The sequence below is a fragment of the Meles meles genome, chromosome 8 (assembly GCF_922984935.1).
Source record: "Meles meles chromosome 8, mMelMel3.1 paternal haplotype, whole genome shotgun sequence".
Classification (NCBI taxonomy): Eukaryota; Metazoa; Chordata; class Mammalia; order Carnivora; family Mustelidae; genus Meles; species Meles meles.
In genome coordinates this window covers 62,563,993-62,580,252 of record NC_060073.1, presented here as the reverse complement: position 1 = coordinate 62,580,252, position 16,260 = coordinate 62,563,993, and the positions used below count along the sequence as shown (strand labels likewise).

General features: G+C 56.2%; 1 protein-coding gene across 7 annotated transcripts in view; it reads left to right on the top strand.

The window, feature by feature from the left end:
* Positions 1 to 16,260, top strand: part of GDPD5 (glycerophosphodiester phosphodiesterase domain containing 5) — an 81,687-nt gene that overhangs the window by 29,945 nt on the left and 35,482 nt on the right. For 3 of the 7 annotated variants that reach the window (XM_046016074.1, XM_046016073.1, XM_046016080.1), the window contains exons 2-3: positions 229 to 312; positions 10,852 to 11,028. In XM_046016074.1, coding sequence (XP_045872030.1) covers positions 10,912 to 11,028 — 117 coding nt within the window. In that variant the 5' untranslated portion in view covers positions 229 to 312; positions 10,852 to 10,911. Of the gene's footprint in view, positions 1 to 228; positions 313 to 8,735; positions 8,813 to 10,851; positions 11,029 to 16,260 lie in introns of all 7 variants that reach the window. The other 4 variants (XM_046016077.1, XM_046016076.1, XM_046016079.1 and 1 more) reach the window with 2 other exon arrangements.

Sequence of the window (16,260 nt, the reverse complement as noted above, 5' to 3'; positions counted from 1 at the left end):
AGCATGCGTGGAGATAGGATTGCTTGGGTGGGGTCTGGTGGCTCACAGCTGGATCCCCCCGTCAGCTCAGCAGCTTCCCTGGGCAGCGACAAGGTGGGACCCATCCCTGGGGCCCACACTCAGCACAGGGTGGGCACGCGTGGGGACTTGCAAAGGGTCAGGTGGGAGAGGAGAAGGCAGGGTGGACTGATAAGTGATCCAACTGGGTTTGTCCCCTTGTCCCCTCAGCTGTCCCAGGGAAGTGACATCACCTCCTCCGTGGATAGGACATCCTCAGGAGCCCCGGTCACAGCCACTGATACCTTCTTCCAGGTAAAGAAAAGCAAAGGGAAGTGTTGGGGTGGGGGAGGGGGAAGTTAGAGACAAGCTACAGAGGGCAGCACTGCTGGCTGCTCACAGGGACAGCGCCATGCAGTTTACAAAAAAAAACCCAGAGTAATAATAATCAGAAGCCCTCAGTAGAGCTGTCTGGTAAACCATTCTTTCCTGTGTACCAGGGACTTGCTTAAGCCCCTGACACATATTAACTCATTTCATCCCCACGACAACCCATGAGGTGCTATTATTATCCCCACTTTATAGATAAGGAGGCTGAGGTCTGGTGGTATTATACCAATTAGTAGGTGGTAGAACTGGGTCTCAAACCCAGGCAGACTGGCTCTCAGTGCACATTCTCAGTCCCTGTGGTTTCCTGCCTTTGGAGCCATATATTAAACTAAGTTTCCTTGACCTTCAATTTGGGAGTTTAAAGGGCTCCCACTTCCAGGAGAGATCGGTATTTTAAAAGATAATCCTAGAGAAAGTAATGCTTCAGCCAAAGGAATGAATAGCAAATGGTGGAATTGGAAGTCTTGAATCATGGAACTGGCATGAACTTTCAAGGCATGCTGGGCCAGCAAATTCCTGCAGCTTTCTTCCTCAGCATTTGAGTAAGTCCAGTTTTCTTTGGTTATGGAAGGGAGACCTAGACATTTGAACGGAGGGAAGAAAAGGTTAGGCCCCTGGTTCTCAGATATCCTGGAAGTAGAGGGGCCCCTGTCCTTCACAGGACACCACGATGAAGAGAGACAGAGTGACAGGAAGTCAGCATTCTGTGCTAACGCTGAGGTCATCTTGTGCTAGACCCAGAGCAGATGTGTGTAAACAGATCTCAGGGGGTTAAGCAAAAATTGTGGGAGAAAATATTTAATTGAGACTTTTTTTAGTAACCCTTTCTCCTGTCAATTGGGAGAGGCTAATTATTCTTCAGGAGCAGAAGTGGAAAGGGCTCAGAAATGGCTGCGCAGTCGCGTGGTTTGAGAGGCTCTGATCTCCTTTCCTTCTGCTGCACATTCAACCAGCTTTTCCAACTGACAGATAACCCCGCGGCCTCCTTGGTGCCAGGCCCAGCGCAGAGACACAGGCCCCCTGCACAGTGACTCCCCTCGCGGGGATGGGGACTGGGATATCTTGTGTCCCCGTCACCCCGTGCAGGGTCACAGACACTGGGCTCCTCAGAAGAGCTTGGCTAAATGGTTCTGAAATCTCTGCCTGGTAGGCAAGGCAGCTATGGAAGCAGATAATTACTGGGCACTGAGGCCTGCGATCATGTCTGGAGGGTTCTGCCAGATGACGGGAACACAGACAGGAGGCGGTGGGCTTCTGGGGGGTGGGGGGATCAGACCAAGCTTTGCACAAGGTCCATTTGTTAAGATGGATAGGACTTGAACTGGGGTGGTGGGAAGGACTTTCCTGGCAGAGGGCCCAGCCTGAGCAAAAGGTGTGGAGGTAGGGAGACGGGATAATGTGGTGTGCTTGGAGCAGAGTGCTGTGAAGAGGGGTAAGGGGGAGGTGAGGCTATGCAGGTAGGTATAAGGGGAAGGAAGCAAGAGAAAGATTCCTTAAGTGGTAGGCCTTGCTTCTCTCCCCAACCCCAAGGGCCTGCTCGGGTTTGTATGATAACTGCTGTTTTACATAAATAAATAAAATAAATCATTGCTCTCCATTCCCTCGGGGGGTAAAAACTGGGAAGGGACAGATTTGCTCAGTGCAAGTCCCTGCCAGACTCAGCTTTCTCCTTTTCCTCCCATTTGGGTGTCCCCCTTCACGAGGACCCAGGGAGAGGCCTCGGGAAAAGTCAGCCTAGTCCCTGTGATTGAATCACCGTGCTTCTGGGAGGGACTGGGGTGTCAGCCGAGACGAGAGGTTGATGGAAGGCTCCCCTTCACCAAGCCCCCAGATTGATCCTTGAGGACCTGCCAGAAGCCCTGAGAATATTTGCTCGCCCTGCCTGCTCTGGGGAGAAGCTGTCAGTGCCAGTGGGTAGCAGGGGTAGGGGTCCTGGCAGCTTCGGGGCGGGGGGGGGGGGGGGGGGAAGAAGTCAGCCCTCCAGGGAGGGAGGGGCCTGTCACAGGATGTATGCAAGCCCACGCAGGCGGCTGTGCTGGGGAGCCACCCCTAGGAGCTGTATAGGGGATTTCTGCATGAGAAGGGTGGCTGGATGGAATGTTCCAGATCTTTCTCTGCTGACATTTGAAATGGTCTGAAATCCAAAGATAGTCTGAAAATCCAAGGATAGTTCTTAGATCCCTGTTGGACTGCACCAGGATTTCGTGATTGTATGAGTCGTGAGTGAGTCGATTCTAAGACCCTTGTTCTGAGAGCTTGGAGCTAGAGATTTTAAGTTCTGAGATGCTAAGCTCCACATTTGGGGCAAGGCCAGGTCATTCCCGGGAACTACTCGGCCCACACACCTAGTCCCGACTTGGGAAACAGTGGTCCTGCCTATGTCAAGAGAAGCCAGGTCCCCTGGGCAGGGTCCATTCCTGGCTCCTGTCCAGCCTGCAGCCGCAAACACGCCCGAGACCCCCGTGTCTGTCCCTGTAGGGCCTTCACTGAAGCTTGGCACACCTATCCAGGTCTCCACCAGCTTCCCCTCCCTGTCGGTCTGTAAATCCTGGATCTGCTGCTTCCCTGCGGAGCTGGCCAGATGTTCTGTGAACCGGTGTGTGGAGGCCCGCGTGTGCTGGAAAGCACCCGGCGCGGGCTGTAGCTGTAGCTGCCGTTTGGGCAGCGTGCTTGTCTCCTCGAGAGGAAGGTTCACGTCTCATTCCTGTGAATCATTCTTGGCTCCCAGCAGAGCCTGCCACAGAGCGGAGGCTTCTTAAACATAGACTGAGGGAGCTCAAGAGCTTTAGGTAGGGGATAAATCATCCCCGAGGCCACAGTTCCAAGGAAGCCATCCCATCCCGAGGGAGAAGCAGGGAGCCCTTTCTGCAGGAGGACGGCCAAGTGGGGCGGAAGAACTGGGGAGCCCATTGCTGGGGTCTGGAGCCAGCCCGGACTATCAGTCTGGCTTGGCCTGCTCGGAGGCGAAGGGAAATCAGAGGTCTCCTGGCACGGAAGTGTTGGATAAACAGGCAGCCCTGGCACCACTGTGGAAAGAGACGAATAATGACCGTAATTACGACCTGATTGATTCTTTGAGCCTCCTGCAGAGCCCAAGCTTTGACCACTGAGCCAGAGCCAGGGATTTGTCTCAGTGGGTTTGGGTTTGGTATCTTGATGGGTGACCTGGAGGTGCCCTGCTACCCCTGGCATCCCAGAGGGCGAGGAGTCTCCTGTTGGCAACAGCCCTCACCCCTCCAGATGGTGCCCATATGGGGCTTCACTTTCTGGCTGGAGCCTGGGGCTGCCCTCAGCCCTGCTCATGCCTCCCAGCCACCAGGCTTTCCTTGTGCTCTTCCCCTATCTAGAGCCCCTGCGTCCCCCCACTTTGCCACAGATCCTTCCTTACTTCTGAATTCCGCATAAGTCTGCCCTGTCCTAGAAGTCACCCTGCAATGATTAGCACCGGGATCCGAGGAGGCACAGGAGTTAGTGAGACCCAGAAGAGACCCTGACATGGGCAGGGAAGGTTTCCTGGAAGAGGGGTTTTTGAGCTGAGCTCAGTAGGAGTTTTCCAGGCCTTGAAGATGGGCGGAGGGGCCCAGAGCAAAGGCCGTTCACAGGCACACCTGCGCTGAGCACAGGCAATGGACGTGGGGCAGTGAGGAAGGACCACAGGGAGGCCGTGTTCCCTGAGCACTATGGGAAGGTGTCCTCATAGCCCTGTGCCTTTTATGCCTGGGGTTTTACTCTAAGAGAATGTTGGGGTCATCACTGTGAGTTACCAAGCCTGTGACTACCTGTACCATGGTCCTCATCAAAGATGGTGGAGGCATGTTGGCGGGGGCAGCCTTGGTCTGGGGCTCTAACCATGTCACAGGCCTTCCTGCAGCTGTCATCGTTGTTTTGACTGTTCTACTCAGCAGCCCACTCAGGGCTCCCAGCATTACTCTTGGGAGGGGAGGAGCCTCTTCTCAGACTGGGCAAGGACCATGGGGTTTGTCTTTCCCTCCTTCCTGTCCTGCCCTGTCTCCGGTTTTCTCCGGAGGCTGAAGAGAAAACAAGTGGTTAAAAGGCTATCATCTGGTGTCATGTATCCCGAGACAGGAAAGCCGAGGCCAGAGGCTTGTGGGGTCACCCAGCTTGCTGGTCACCCAAGGCTGGGCTGGGGTGGAGGCCAGTGAGGGCAGTTGTGGCCAAGGAGAAAGGGGGCTGTTCCTTGTGCACGCGTGTGCCCGGCCTCCCTCCCTGAGGCCCTGGCAGGCTGCTGGAGAAGCTCAGGTCTCCTCCTCCTCATCAGGGGTTTCCCTTTTCCTCCCCTGGGTTCTCAGCCCCATTCCCCACCCCTGCTCCCCTGGTGCCAACCAAAATATTGGGCTTGGCCCTTTGATGTGCAGTTTGCTGGGCGTCGTGGCCGGCGCAGACATGGAAGGCAGCAGGAATGTGGGCAGACCTTCCCCCTGGGGCTGGGGCCATGGAGAGACTCGACAGTCCTGGGTTCACATCTTCCCTCCTCCCCAGTTAGCAGTTTGGCTTTGGATGAATCACTCAGTCTCTCCCTCCTGCCTATCTATCTATTCATCAGTCGACTGATATAGGTATCAAATTGAATGCATAGGTACTTAATTAATAGCCTTTGGAAAACATTTTTAGGTTTACGGAAGAATCAATCACAAAGTAAAGAACTGCTCTATACTCTCCCCTCCCCTCCTCCCCCACAGATGCCCTCCTTATTGACATTTTTTTTTTTTTAAGATTTTACTTATTTATTTGACACACAGAGAGAGATCACAAGTAGGCAGAGAGGCAGGCAGAGAGAGAGAGGAGGAAGCAGGCTTCCTGCCGAGCAGAGAGCCCGATGCGGGGCTCGATCCCAGGACCCCGAGATCATGACCCGAGCCGAAGGCAGCGGCTTAACCCACTGAGCCACCCAGGCGCCCCTTGACATCTTATGTTGGGATGGTACATTCGTTCCAACTGCTGAGACAATGCTGACACAGTGTCATTAACCAAAGTCCTAGTTTCCACCAGGGTTCGCTCGTGCTGTGGGACATTCTATGGGGTTTGACAAATGTCTGATGACATGCGCCCATTATTACGGCCTCGTATGGAATCATGTCATTGCCCTAAAAATCTGGCGCACTTCTCCCGCCCTCGACCCCTGGCAACCTCTGCTCTCTTTGCTGCTCCCACGGCTTTGTCTTTTCCAGCGTGTCATGGAGTTGGAATCGTGCAGTTGTGTAGCCTTTTCTCAGACTGGCCTCTGTCACAGAACAACACGCTGTTAGGATCTCTTCATGAGTGTATGAGGCTCGATTGTACATTTCTCTCTGTCACTGAGACTGATTCTGTTGTCTGCGGGGGACCGGTTTGTTCATCCATTCACCTAGGGCCGATGTTTCCAAAGCATAAAAGAAGGCCATGGAGCTCGACTTGGGAAGATTGTCATCAGGAGATGACACAGGTATAATCCATGTCACTTTGTGTGACGAGCTTCTTTCACTCTGCCCTGTGTATTCCTGTTGTAGCATATATCCAGGTTTTGTTCCTTTTTATTGCAGCCTTGGGTCCTTTTTTAAAAGAATTTAAAAAAAAATTTAAGATTTTATTTATTTATTTGACAGAGAGAGATCACAAGTAGGCAGAGAGGCAGGCAGAGAGAGAGGGGGAAGCAGGCTCCCTGCTGAGCAGAGAGCCTGATGCGGGACTCGATCCCAGGCCCCATTCCCTGCCCCTGCAGGGAATCACGTGAGATCACCTGGGCACCGACAACTGGCCTGAAATTCTTTCCACTCTCAGGAGAGAGGACAGGCTTGGGGGCTGCTGGCAGCATGGTCCTGGACAGTGAGGGTGGTGGTCATGTGAGGGAAGAGCAGGGACGAGGGTCAGGTCTGTGCCCAAGATGCCAAAATGGGAGAGGAGCCTGGAGGTGTCAGTATTATGCTCCTGCTCCATTAGCAGGGGCTCACTGCATCCCAGGCCCAATCCTTTGCGGGCCCTTCCATGTATAAAATAGGAGGCTGTAGGGGCGCCTGGGTGGCTCAGTGGGTTAAAGCCTCTGCCTTCAGCTCAGGTCATGATCCCAGGGTCCTGGGATCGAGCCCCACATCGGGCTCTCTGCTCAGCAGGGAGCCTGCTTCCCTCTCTCTCTCTGCCTGCCTCTCTGCCTACTTGTGATCTATATTTGTCAAATAAATAAATAAAATCTTTAAAAAAAATAAAATAAAAAAATAAAATAGGAGGCTGTAAACGTTCAGGGCAGGGGCCAGGAATTTGGACAGAAAATGGAACTGTGGACTGAGGGGTGCCCTTGAACATCAGGCTCAGAGGTGAGGGCTTTCTCTTGTCCCAGAGCCAGGAGGAGGTCCCAGCTAGGGATTTCTTAGGAACTTGGCTGGTATTAGCAGTCCTGGAGGTGGCTTGGAGAAATCGATCAATCCTAAGTAATGTCATTAGCCCTGGCAGGAAGGGGAGGTATGGGGGGGGGAAGCTGGGGAGATTCTGGTCTCTGGAACCATGTCTGACTGCTCAGTGACTGAACAGCACACCTCTGTTAGCAGAGCTTCCAGGCCCCCACTGGAGTCCAGTTCAGAAGGTCCCCAGTGCCCCCCACCTCTTGTGGCTCATCACTGGGGCCATTCCATGGGGAAAGCAGGCCTGTCAGCCGTGTTTGCCCAGGGTGCCTGGGGAAGACTGAGGGATACTTGGGACTATGGGAAGCTGGGAAACCCTCGATCCAAACCTGGAGCTCAGGGGAGGCTCCCTGGAGAAGCTTAACATCTGAGCTGAGACTCAAAGTGTGGGGAGGTGTTCATTAGCAGAAGGAACAGCGAGTTCTGGAAGGTGAAGCTAGGAGAGTCAGAGGCCAGATCCTGGCCACTTGCCTGTGAAAGAGCTCACTCTGGCCACAGGGCAGGCCTTAGACTGGTGGGGTGTGACCCCCATAGGAGGCCAGAGGATTTCCTATCAAGGGGAGAGATGAGACCCGGGCAGGACCAGTGGCCAAGGGGCTCATGAGAAGAGGCTATGAGGGATGTTAGAAAAAGGTCGAGGTGGTTAAGGAGGTCGGTGTGGCCTGTGCTGGGTCTGTAGGGCCTGGGGGACACCCTTGGAGGCAGCTAGGAGCCACTGGCTGACCCAGTCAGGAGGGAACGATTGAGTGGGCTTGGCCACACCTGGTAACTGAAGCCCCAGGAGTGGACGAAAAGGTCCCAGGAGAGCATGCAGAGGAGAGAGAAGAGACTTGCCTCCCCAGAATGCCCCTGCAGTGATGAACAGTGTGAAAACTCGTGGGGCAGGGGGGCGGGGGGGGGACGGCAATTCTCAGAGCCACGATCAGCTGATCCCTGGGCTGAGGCCTAGTGCAGGCAGTTCTGCTTCCCTAACGTGAAGTGGAATTTCCATTACTGTGCCTTGTAAGGCTCAGTGTGTGGAGTTGGGGCAGGGGAGGGCCGAGGACATGCGGGAATCAGTTCTGAGCTCTGGGAGTCCGGGGAGAGGTGGGTGAGAACAGGGGAGCCTGGGTGTGGGCTCCTGTTCACAGAATGCCCAGCTGCTGTACCTTGGTCCCTGCAGCTATTTGCCCTCCTGGCACCCTCCCCCTGTAATCTGGTCTCCTATAGGAGTCCTGGCAAAGGCCATTACCCATTTTACAGATTGAGAAACCAAGGATCAGGGAGGAACCCCAGAGGCCCCAGCCACAGAGCAAAGGTGAGACAGACGTGATTGATCTGACCAGTAGAGGCCTCATCTTGGGGTAAGATTTGGCCTTCTGCCCCCTCCGCAAGGCTGCATATGCGGGAGTACATTTGTGAGCACACACTCCTTCTGGAGCTGAGAGCACCCCCCCATGGCCCCTCCCCTGTTCCCAACCCCATGGGACCTAAGTCCCCAGACTGCAGCCATACACCATCCATACTGCCCTTAAGCGCTGGGCTGGGCTTGGCTTCCAGAGCCCGGGGCCGCTGCGCCCGTGGCCCACAGGCGCCCCCCCCCCCCCCACCCGGGGAGCCACGGGCCCAGAGGCTATATCACACAATTCCCAGCAATTAGGAGGCTCCGAGTCAGTCAGTCGATATTCCCAGCAAAGCCCTAATGCATTCCCCACCCCCTTTGCGAAGCCAAGGCTGTAATCCCAGTGCTGAGGTGAGCATTTGGTGGGGGGTGGGGTGGGGAGGATGAGGGTAGGTAGAGGTCCTGAGTGAGGCCAAGGTGGAAGTAGTGGGTGGGCCTAAGGCCCAGCCTGCCCCTCTGGTGAGGCCCCTGGGGCACTTAGAGACAGGCCTCAGCCCCTGGCTGGCTCCTGGAAGCGTATTCTGATCCTCCGTGCACCATGCTAAGTGCCCACAACCTGCCTTTCCTCTTTCCAGAATACCAGCTCATGCACTGCAGTGGCCAGCCCAGAGGCTGCCAGGGACAGCAGACTGCCTCCGTCAAGGGCTGAGCAGTAAGTTCTAGGCTTTGTGGGTCCTTCAGTCTAGAGTTTCTGTTGCAGCAACCATAGACGATATGTAAACGAACGATGTGGCGCAGCCAATAAAGCTTTATTTATGGACATTGAAACTTGACTCTCCCATAATTTTCATGTGTCACAAAATATTCTTGTTTTGATCCCCCCCCCCCCCCGAACTATAGAAATAGAGAAACCATTCTTAGATTGTGGGCTATACAAAAACAGGCGGCCGCTCAGGTCTGGTGCCTGAGTTATACTTTGCCAACCCCCGGGTTAGAGCAAGGACCCTGGAGCCAGACTGACAGGCTCTGCTGTGTGACCTTTGGCAAATGACTAAACTTCTCTGTGCTTCAGATTTCCCATCTGGAGAATGGGGGTGATAACAACGATATGTGGGGAATGTAAAATGGTGCGCTGTTGCTGTTTTTATGAAAACGGCTCTTGGCCGTTCTTCAGAAGGTTAAACATGGAGTTGCCATATGACTCCGCACTTCCGTTCCAAAGCGATAACTTGTTCATTAGCGGTGTTATTCCTGATAGCTTGAAAGTGATAACAGCCTAGAGGTCTCATAGCTGATGAATGGATAAAATGGTCTGTCCGTTCAACTGAGTGTCCTGCAGCCCCTGAGGAGGAAGGCAGCACTGACTCCCGCTACGACAGGGTGAGCGTCAAGAACCATTAAATGAACGAAGCCAGACACAAAGGGCTGCTACTGTATGACTGCAATGACAGGAGGAGTCCAGAAATGGCAAATCCATAGATGCAGAAAGTACATTAGTGGTCTGGGGGAAGAGGAGAGGGGTGACGGAGAGGGGGAGGGGCGGCGAGTGCTAATGGGTCTGGCTGTTTTGCTGCGATGAGGAAGATGCTTTGGAATCAGTGGTGATGGTTGTATAACTTTGTGACTACACAAAAAACTGAATATACTAACTACTGAACTGTACCCTTTAGAAGGGTGAATTTTTTGGCTTCTGAATTTGATCTTGATAAAAAGCTAATTCCTCCCAAGTTCGCTAGAAGAGTTAGTACACAGTAAGTGAGAGGCTTTGTCTATCTCTCCCTGGCCCTGTGGGGCCCTGAGGGCATCAGTGTGCCTGTTGCATTCACGTTGTTCACATTGTCCCCAAGACTGAGGACAGGACCCCATACATACCACGTGGCTCGAGTCTCTGGAGTCCCACGGACCCCGGGGTTGAGTCCTGGCTCCTTGGGAAAATCACCGGGCTTCTCTGAGCCCCAGGCCCCTCGTCAGGGTGTGTGAGGCACCCGAGCCAGAGGCCATGTAGCCGAGGCTAGCCCTGAGTGGCAGAGCCCCCAGCAGGCTTCTCCAGGGTACCAAGCAGGGCTGGGTCAGTTGCTGCTCGTGGCAGCGACTCAACCCACAAGACAACCCTCCTTGTTCCCGCAACCACAACAGGATTCCCTGAGCCCAAAGCCATGAACACTGTGGACGAGAGCAGACTCTCAGACCGGCCCCAGCCCGGTACTGGCCTGCTTGCTGGGCACCGTCCCTTTCTCTCCCTGAGCCTCAGTTTGTCCAGTTATCCATCGATTCCGGTACTCAACACCTGCCACCTGCCACAGGAGGCATACCGGGGTCACCCCGTGCCTGGTCCATTTTCAACCAAGTACATCAGAGGCCGTGACTGAGAAAATAAAGCTGAGGATGGCTGAGGGCCTTGGGAAGGGGTCGAGGTTTTATAGGAGGGGGCTGGGAAAGCGTGATTGAAGAAAGAACTTCTGAGCAAAGACCTAAGGAGAGGAGGGGAAGGATGGCGCCCTGTGGAGCTTGAAGGGAAAGGCATTCTGGGCACAGGAAGCCGCACCAGGTGGTGGGGGTGACTGGGTCTGGGGTGAGGGGCGGGAGACCAGCCCAGGGGCGCTGCCAGTGTGCGGGCCTCCAGCTGTATAGGCCTCACGGCAGGGCCCAGGGCGGGGACTGGCACCTAACTGCGTGGTAGCGATTTGGGCTGCATCTGGGGCCAAGACCCTGCACCTCCCCTTCCTCACAGGCCTGTGCTTCCTCCCACAGGAGCCACCAGGGGCCTCCATGGGCGCCTGAGGGCCGGGCGCCGGGGCGGCAGGCGAGAGCATGGTGAGACACCAGCCGCTCCAGTACTATGAGCCCCAGCTGTGCCTTTCCTGCCTCACGGGCATCTACGGCTGCCGCTGGAAGCGCTACCAGCGGTCCCACGATGACACCACGCCGGTGAGCCACCCTGGGATGGGGCGGGGGACCTAGGGCACCACAGTGCCTGGGGAAAGGATCTCAGCTCCGTCACTCTGCCATGGGGCTCCGGACAGGTCAATGCTCCCCTGGGTTTCCATTTTTCCTTCTGTAAAACAGGCCCATGGTCATTTCAGAATCTACCTGACTAGGCAGGCAGGGAAGTAGGCCATCCTGTCCCAGATGGAGCCAGTGAACTCTCCCCTGACACCTGAGACCTGGGCTGCTCCTGAGGTCTGGGCAGAAAGGGGTGCACCTAGGAGGGACACTCCCAGAGGAAGGGCTGTCACCCCCACCTGCCCCCTCCCAAGGTGACCAAAAGTTTTCAGCTTCCTGACAGCTAGGCAGGTGGGCAGGAGGGTGGCTGGAGGGGAGGGTGAGGAGGTGGGCCGGGCCATCCCGGAACCTGGGAGCTGGCAGGGCCATGGGCTGGCACCAGGGCATCGCATCATCACCTGAGCCACGGGCCTGTCCGAGCTGAAAGGCGGCACCCCAGGCCAGACCCTCAGCTGAGCTGACGCTTCCGTCCCTGGGGCACTGTTAGCCACCGGATCTAGTTTCTTCCCTGAAGGAACCCAACTCCTTCAAGAGGGAAGGGAGGGAGATAAATAGTATTTATCTAAAAGCTTTGCTGCCTGGAAAACAGCTCTCCTCCTCTCTCCTGCTTGTCTAAACAAAGAACCCAGGGTCCAAATTGAGCCAGCCTTGAAACAGGCTAGAGTGGCCAACAGTGTGGGTGACTGACCCAGCTGAGGTCAGAGGCCAAGTATCACGGTAGGGGGGGCTCTCTGGATTGGGGGAGCATATGAAAGCTTGTCTACCTCCCTGCCCTCCTTCTCTGCCTGTGCTGGGGACCAACAGAGCCCTGGCCTGAGTCAGGAGCCTGGGTTCACAGTCCCCAAGGGGTAAGAAGCAAGTGCTACCTGGTAAGCACACGGTCTGACATTACCACGTCCCCACTCCCAGCCCAGAGAAGGGGACATGCCAAACAGAGGCAAGGGCCTGCTCCAGGCCACTGGGCAGGTCCCAGGGACAGGGCCCAGCAGCAGGTCCTCCCCGCATCGGGAAAGGCAGGAGTCCAGTGGGCGGCTGGCCCCAGGTATCTGTGCCGGGTACAGTGCTGAGCCCTGACATGACCCCTCTCGCTTCTCCCACCAAGCCCTGGAGGTAGATATCATCACCACCATTTTGCACAGGGAAGCAGAAGCCAGGGATGCCAGTGAGGGGGCAGAGCTGTGATCTGGACCTGGGCAGTGACCTTAGGGAGGAGGACGGCTGAGCTCCCCAGCAGTGAGCAACTTGGCGGTTGTCCTCATCAGAGTAGCTGCTGGAGGAAGGCAGAGCCCCCAGGACATCTCACAGCCCTCTGTGGGCCCAGGGCAGGTCTATCCTAGGCTTCAGAGTCAGGAAGTGATAGGGCCTTGCTGCGGCCAGCACGAGACCCAGGGTGGAGGAAGTCGTTGGCTGAGGCCGGTTTTGAGCTGACTGGGAGCCCAAGCGGGGCTGTGTCTGCACATGCCAGCATCTGGGATGCCGGGGATGGAGCAAGGGTGGGAGGGGCTACAGGAGACCCCAGGCCAGCTTGGCTGCGAGGGGGTTTTGTGGCAGCTCCGGGCGTCAGGGCCTCTGCAGACTGGGGTGAGCTCCCCCCAGGCGACCCACCAAAGCTCCCAGCTGAGATGAGCCTCCTCCTCCTTCCCTGTCACCCACCTCATTCCGCTTCCCCACCCACTTCCTGGGTTCCAGCTTCTCTCCTGGGTGCCTGCTCATCCTTTCTCTCTCTCTCTCCCCCCATCCTCTTTCTTCCCAGTCCCTCCTTAGATGCCCGGGTGGAGACCATGATGGGGGCTGGGCTCTCTGGCCCGACACAGGGAGGGGAATAGTGACCCCGTGTTTCAGAGTCGGGGCCGGGGCTGAGCAGGTGTTCCATAAGCTTTGCTGAACCGACAGGCCCGGGAGTGAGCTCTGGGGGCACAGGCTGGGTGTGAAGGGGCATTGCCAAGGCTGGAGAGGAAAGGCCCCCAAAAGGGGCAGGGGCTCCACCTTTGCCTGTGCCTCTTCTCATCCCCACCTTCCCTTGGCGAAGACCTTGGGGACCCCTCTCCTCCCCCTGCCCAGGCACTGCCTCCCTTCAAGTCCTCTTGAGGGAGCCTCCCCAGCACCTCCCAACTCAGACAAGCCCTGAGTCAAGTTCTTCTGTGAAGCCAGACCTCTCTGATCCCCAACTGTGAAATGGGGCGACAGACTGGTGGTGAGTCACAGGAGCCTTTCATCATGGCCCTGCTCAGGCTGGGAAATAAAGCCCAAGAATAACGGTTAACATTTATTGAGTACCTATTGTATGCAGGGGGGGCAAGAGCTTACATGAGTTTCCCTGTTAGGTCTCTGCTGTGGGGCGGGTTTTACCATGATGCTGTTGGAGAATTTGAGGCTTCAAGCCACGTCACACCTGGAGTCCAGGATAGATTTACGAGAAGAACCACAGGAAGATGAGGGCTGGAGGGGAGGACATGCAGCTTTTGCGTATGTGATTGAGAACTTGCCAGAAGGGGAAGAAAGGAGGGGCTGGAGGAGGATTTGGGAAGTTGCCAGAGGGAGGAAGAGCATGGGACCAGGAGCCCTACAAGTGGGGCAAGAGTGGGCGTGGCTTGAATGCCAGACTGGGAACCCTCCAAGGTTCTGGGATGAACAGGGGCCCCGCCCTACTGGAATGGATCCTGGGGGCAGCCTCCTTCCTGTCCCCCGAGCCTGATGCTGTCCCACCTCCCCTGAGCCTTTGCTCTCACTGTCCCCCAGCTCCAGGACACACACTGGACACATAAGGGAACGGGAAACTGAGGACCAAACGGGAAAGGTGAAATGCCCTCTTCTGCCCCCAGCCCCTAGGGAGCGAAGGAGCCGGCAGCAGGAGGCTGGCTCACTCGACAGCTAGGAAGGGGAAGTGAAGCTTTTTATAACTGGAGATAATTAATCGGTTGTTGTCTGTGACTCATTACTCTAATACTGCCAATTAAGGACCGGGTAGGACAGAAGACAGTTCTCAGGCTGTCCCCCAGGGCTCCGTGAAGACTGCGTGTCTGGGGGAGGCAGCACAGTGTCCAAACCAGCTTCTCATGTAGCGAGGGGCATTGCAGGTCAATCACCTGGGGAAGCTTCCCAGCCCAAGATAAGGAAGGAGACGGACATCAGCTGTCATCTCTCTTGTATTTCTGTAGTGCATTTGCCTTTTGAGGGCTGTTTTAAGCTCATTTGACCCCTCTGTCTCCCAGAGAGGGCTCCAAGAGGAATAAGTGATCCGTTCAAGCCACAGCGTTGGAGGCCAGGCATGCGCGGCCCTCTGCTCGCCCCCAGGTCTGTGCCCCCACACCTTGGGCTCCACACCAGCAATCTTGTCTGGGACTCATCAATTCCAATTCCTATTTCCTCAACAAGAACCAACACAGCCAGGCCACCCAGGGTGCTCACTGCTGAGGCCTAGGAAAACCCCAGACAGGAGAGCTGGCCTGAGCTGCTGTCTGAGAGTTAGTCCTGTCTAGCCAGATGGGGAAGTGTTCGAGGCACGGGGTGCTGTGGGTGCCAGAGCTTCTTGTGCTTGGGAACTGAGAGCAATCTGGCCTCCGTGTGGCTCTGTGTGAGGAGGGAGGTCGTTGCTAGGCGCTAGGCAGTGGCAGCCTGAGGCTGTGCTGGGGAGCCTGCTTGCCATCCCGGGCAGAGGGAGCACAGCCAGACTCAGGCTGGGCGAGGACCAGTCTGGTTCTGTTGTGGAGAGTGCGCGGAGACTCTGGAGGGGAGGTGGGGGAGCAGGGAGCCAGACAGCGGGGCTGAGGCCTCACCTGGGGGAGGCATATGCAGGCTCCTGGCAAAGGGAGGGATTCTAGAGACACTTGGAAGATATAATCAAAAAGCTATCTGTGGAAGAGATTGAGGGAGTCCTGTATGATGCCTCCATCACCTGATTTCTAGTCTAGCCGGGTGAGGCCATTCCAGAGACCAGAGATGGAAATGGGAAAGCACGCTGTGTCCGGGGGTGAGTGGGAGGGGAGAGTGGTCTCCAGAGAGTCCAGGAAGAGCGCAGTGGGGGTGGGACACAAACAACAAAGTTCCCCCACCCCCAGTGGCCTAGCTCCTATGACCAGAGCCCCTGCAGCCAGGCAGGAAGACCCGGGCTGGGGGAAGTCCATCATTTCTCCCCCACACCCAACCCCTCCCAGGATGGCCTCACCTCTTCATAGCACTGGGCCTGTACTCAGGCTGCCCTGTCGCTTGCAATGCCCCTTCTCTCTTTACCTTGCGAGGCTCGTGGCAAATGCCTACTCCTCTAAGAGTTATCCCCTTAAACATAAAAAGAACCAGGCCCCCTCCCCTGGGCTCCCATAGTACCTCCAGCCTGGGCTGCCCCCATGGACTGTGACTTTCTGTGTCTCCTAAGGGACTCAGTGTTGTGGGAGCAGGACCCAGGTCTTGGGGCAGAGCCGGTAGGATGACTGAGCTGGGGAGCTCAAGAGTAGTGAGGAAGCCAGTTAGGGACCAGGCCTGCCGTCCTGCTGACTGCACCCAGAGGGACAAGGCCTCCGATGAGCTCTTGGGGATTGGGTGGTCTGGGAGGGGGTGAGCATACACTTGTAGACAGGGGCGTACTGCCTTCTGGTGCTCCTGGCTGTGGTTGGCAGATGAGGGTGTGGGTTTCACCACGGGACCTCCCAGGCCACCCTGGGAGCAGAGACTGGACCCTGCCGGCAGTGTGCAGAAGCCCCGGAGGTGGCTGGGTCCCCACCTCACTGCCCTAGTCCCACCAAATGGGCCTCCAGAGGAGAGTGTGTCCCACTCGGGAATCAAGGTGGGCTCCCTGGATAAAGCCTCCTTTGCCATAGGCTCCAGTGTGTCACTGCAGTCAGCTGAAAGTGCTTGGGCATCCTGGCCAGGGAACTGTGGCCTGAACTCCGCCCTGCCTACATCAGCGACTTAGTGTGGGAGTCTAGGCAAGGCCAGACCCTCTCTGGGCCTCAGCTTGCTTATGGGTTAGATGGAGGTGCAGAGTCATATGCCTCAAGGGGGAACCGGTGCACCTCACATCTTGTACAAGGGAGACCGCTGTACCAACCTTGGTGAAAACGTGTTCACCCTATAAACTTCCCTGTTCCCTTTTCTGGTGCTTTGGCGAAAAGGGGCCCAGCAGGTCAGAGGGGTGCCTTCTGATCTCCAGTTTTCCCACTC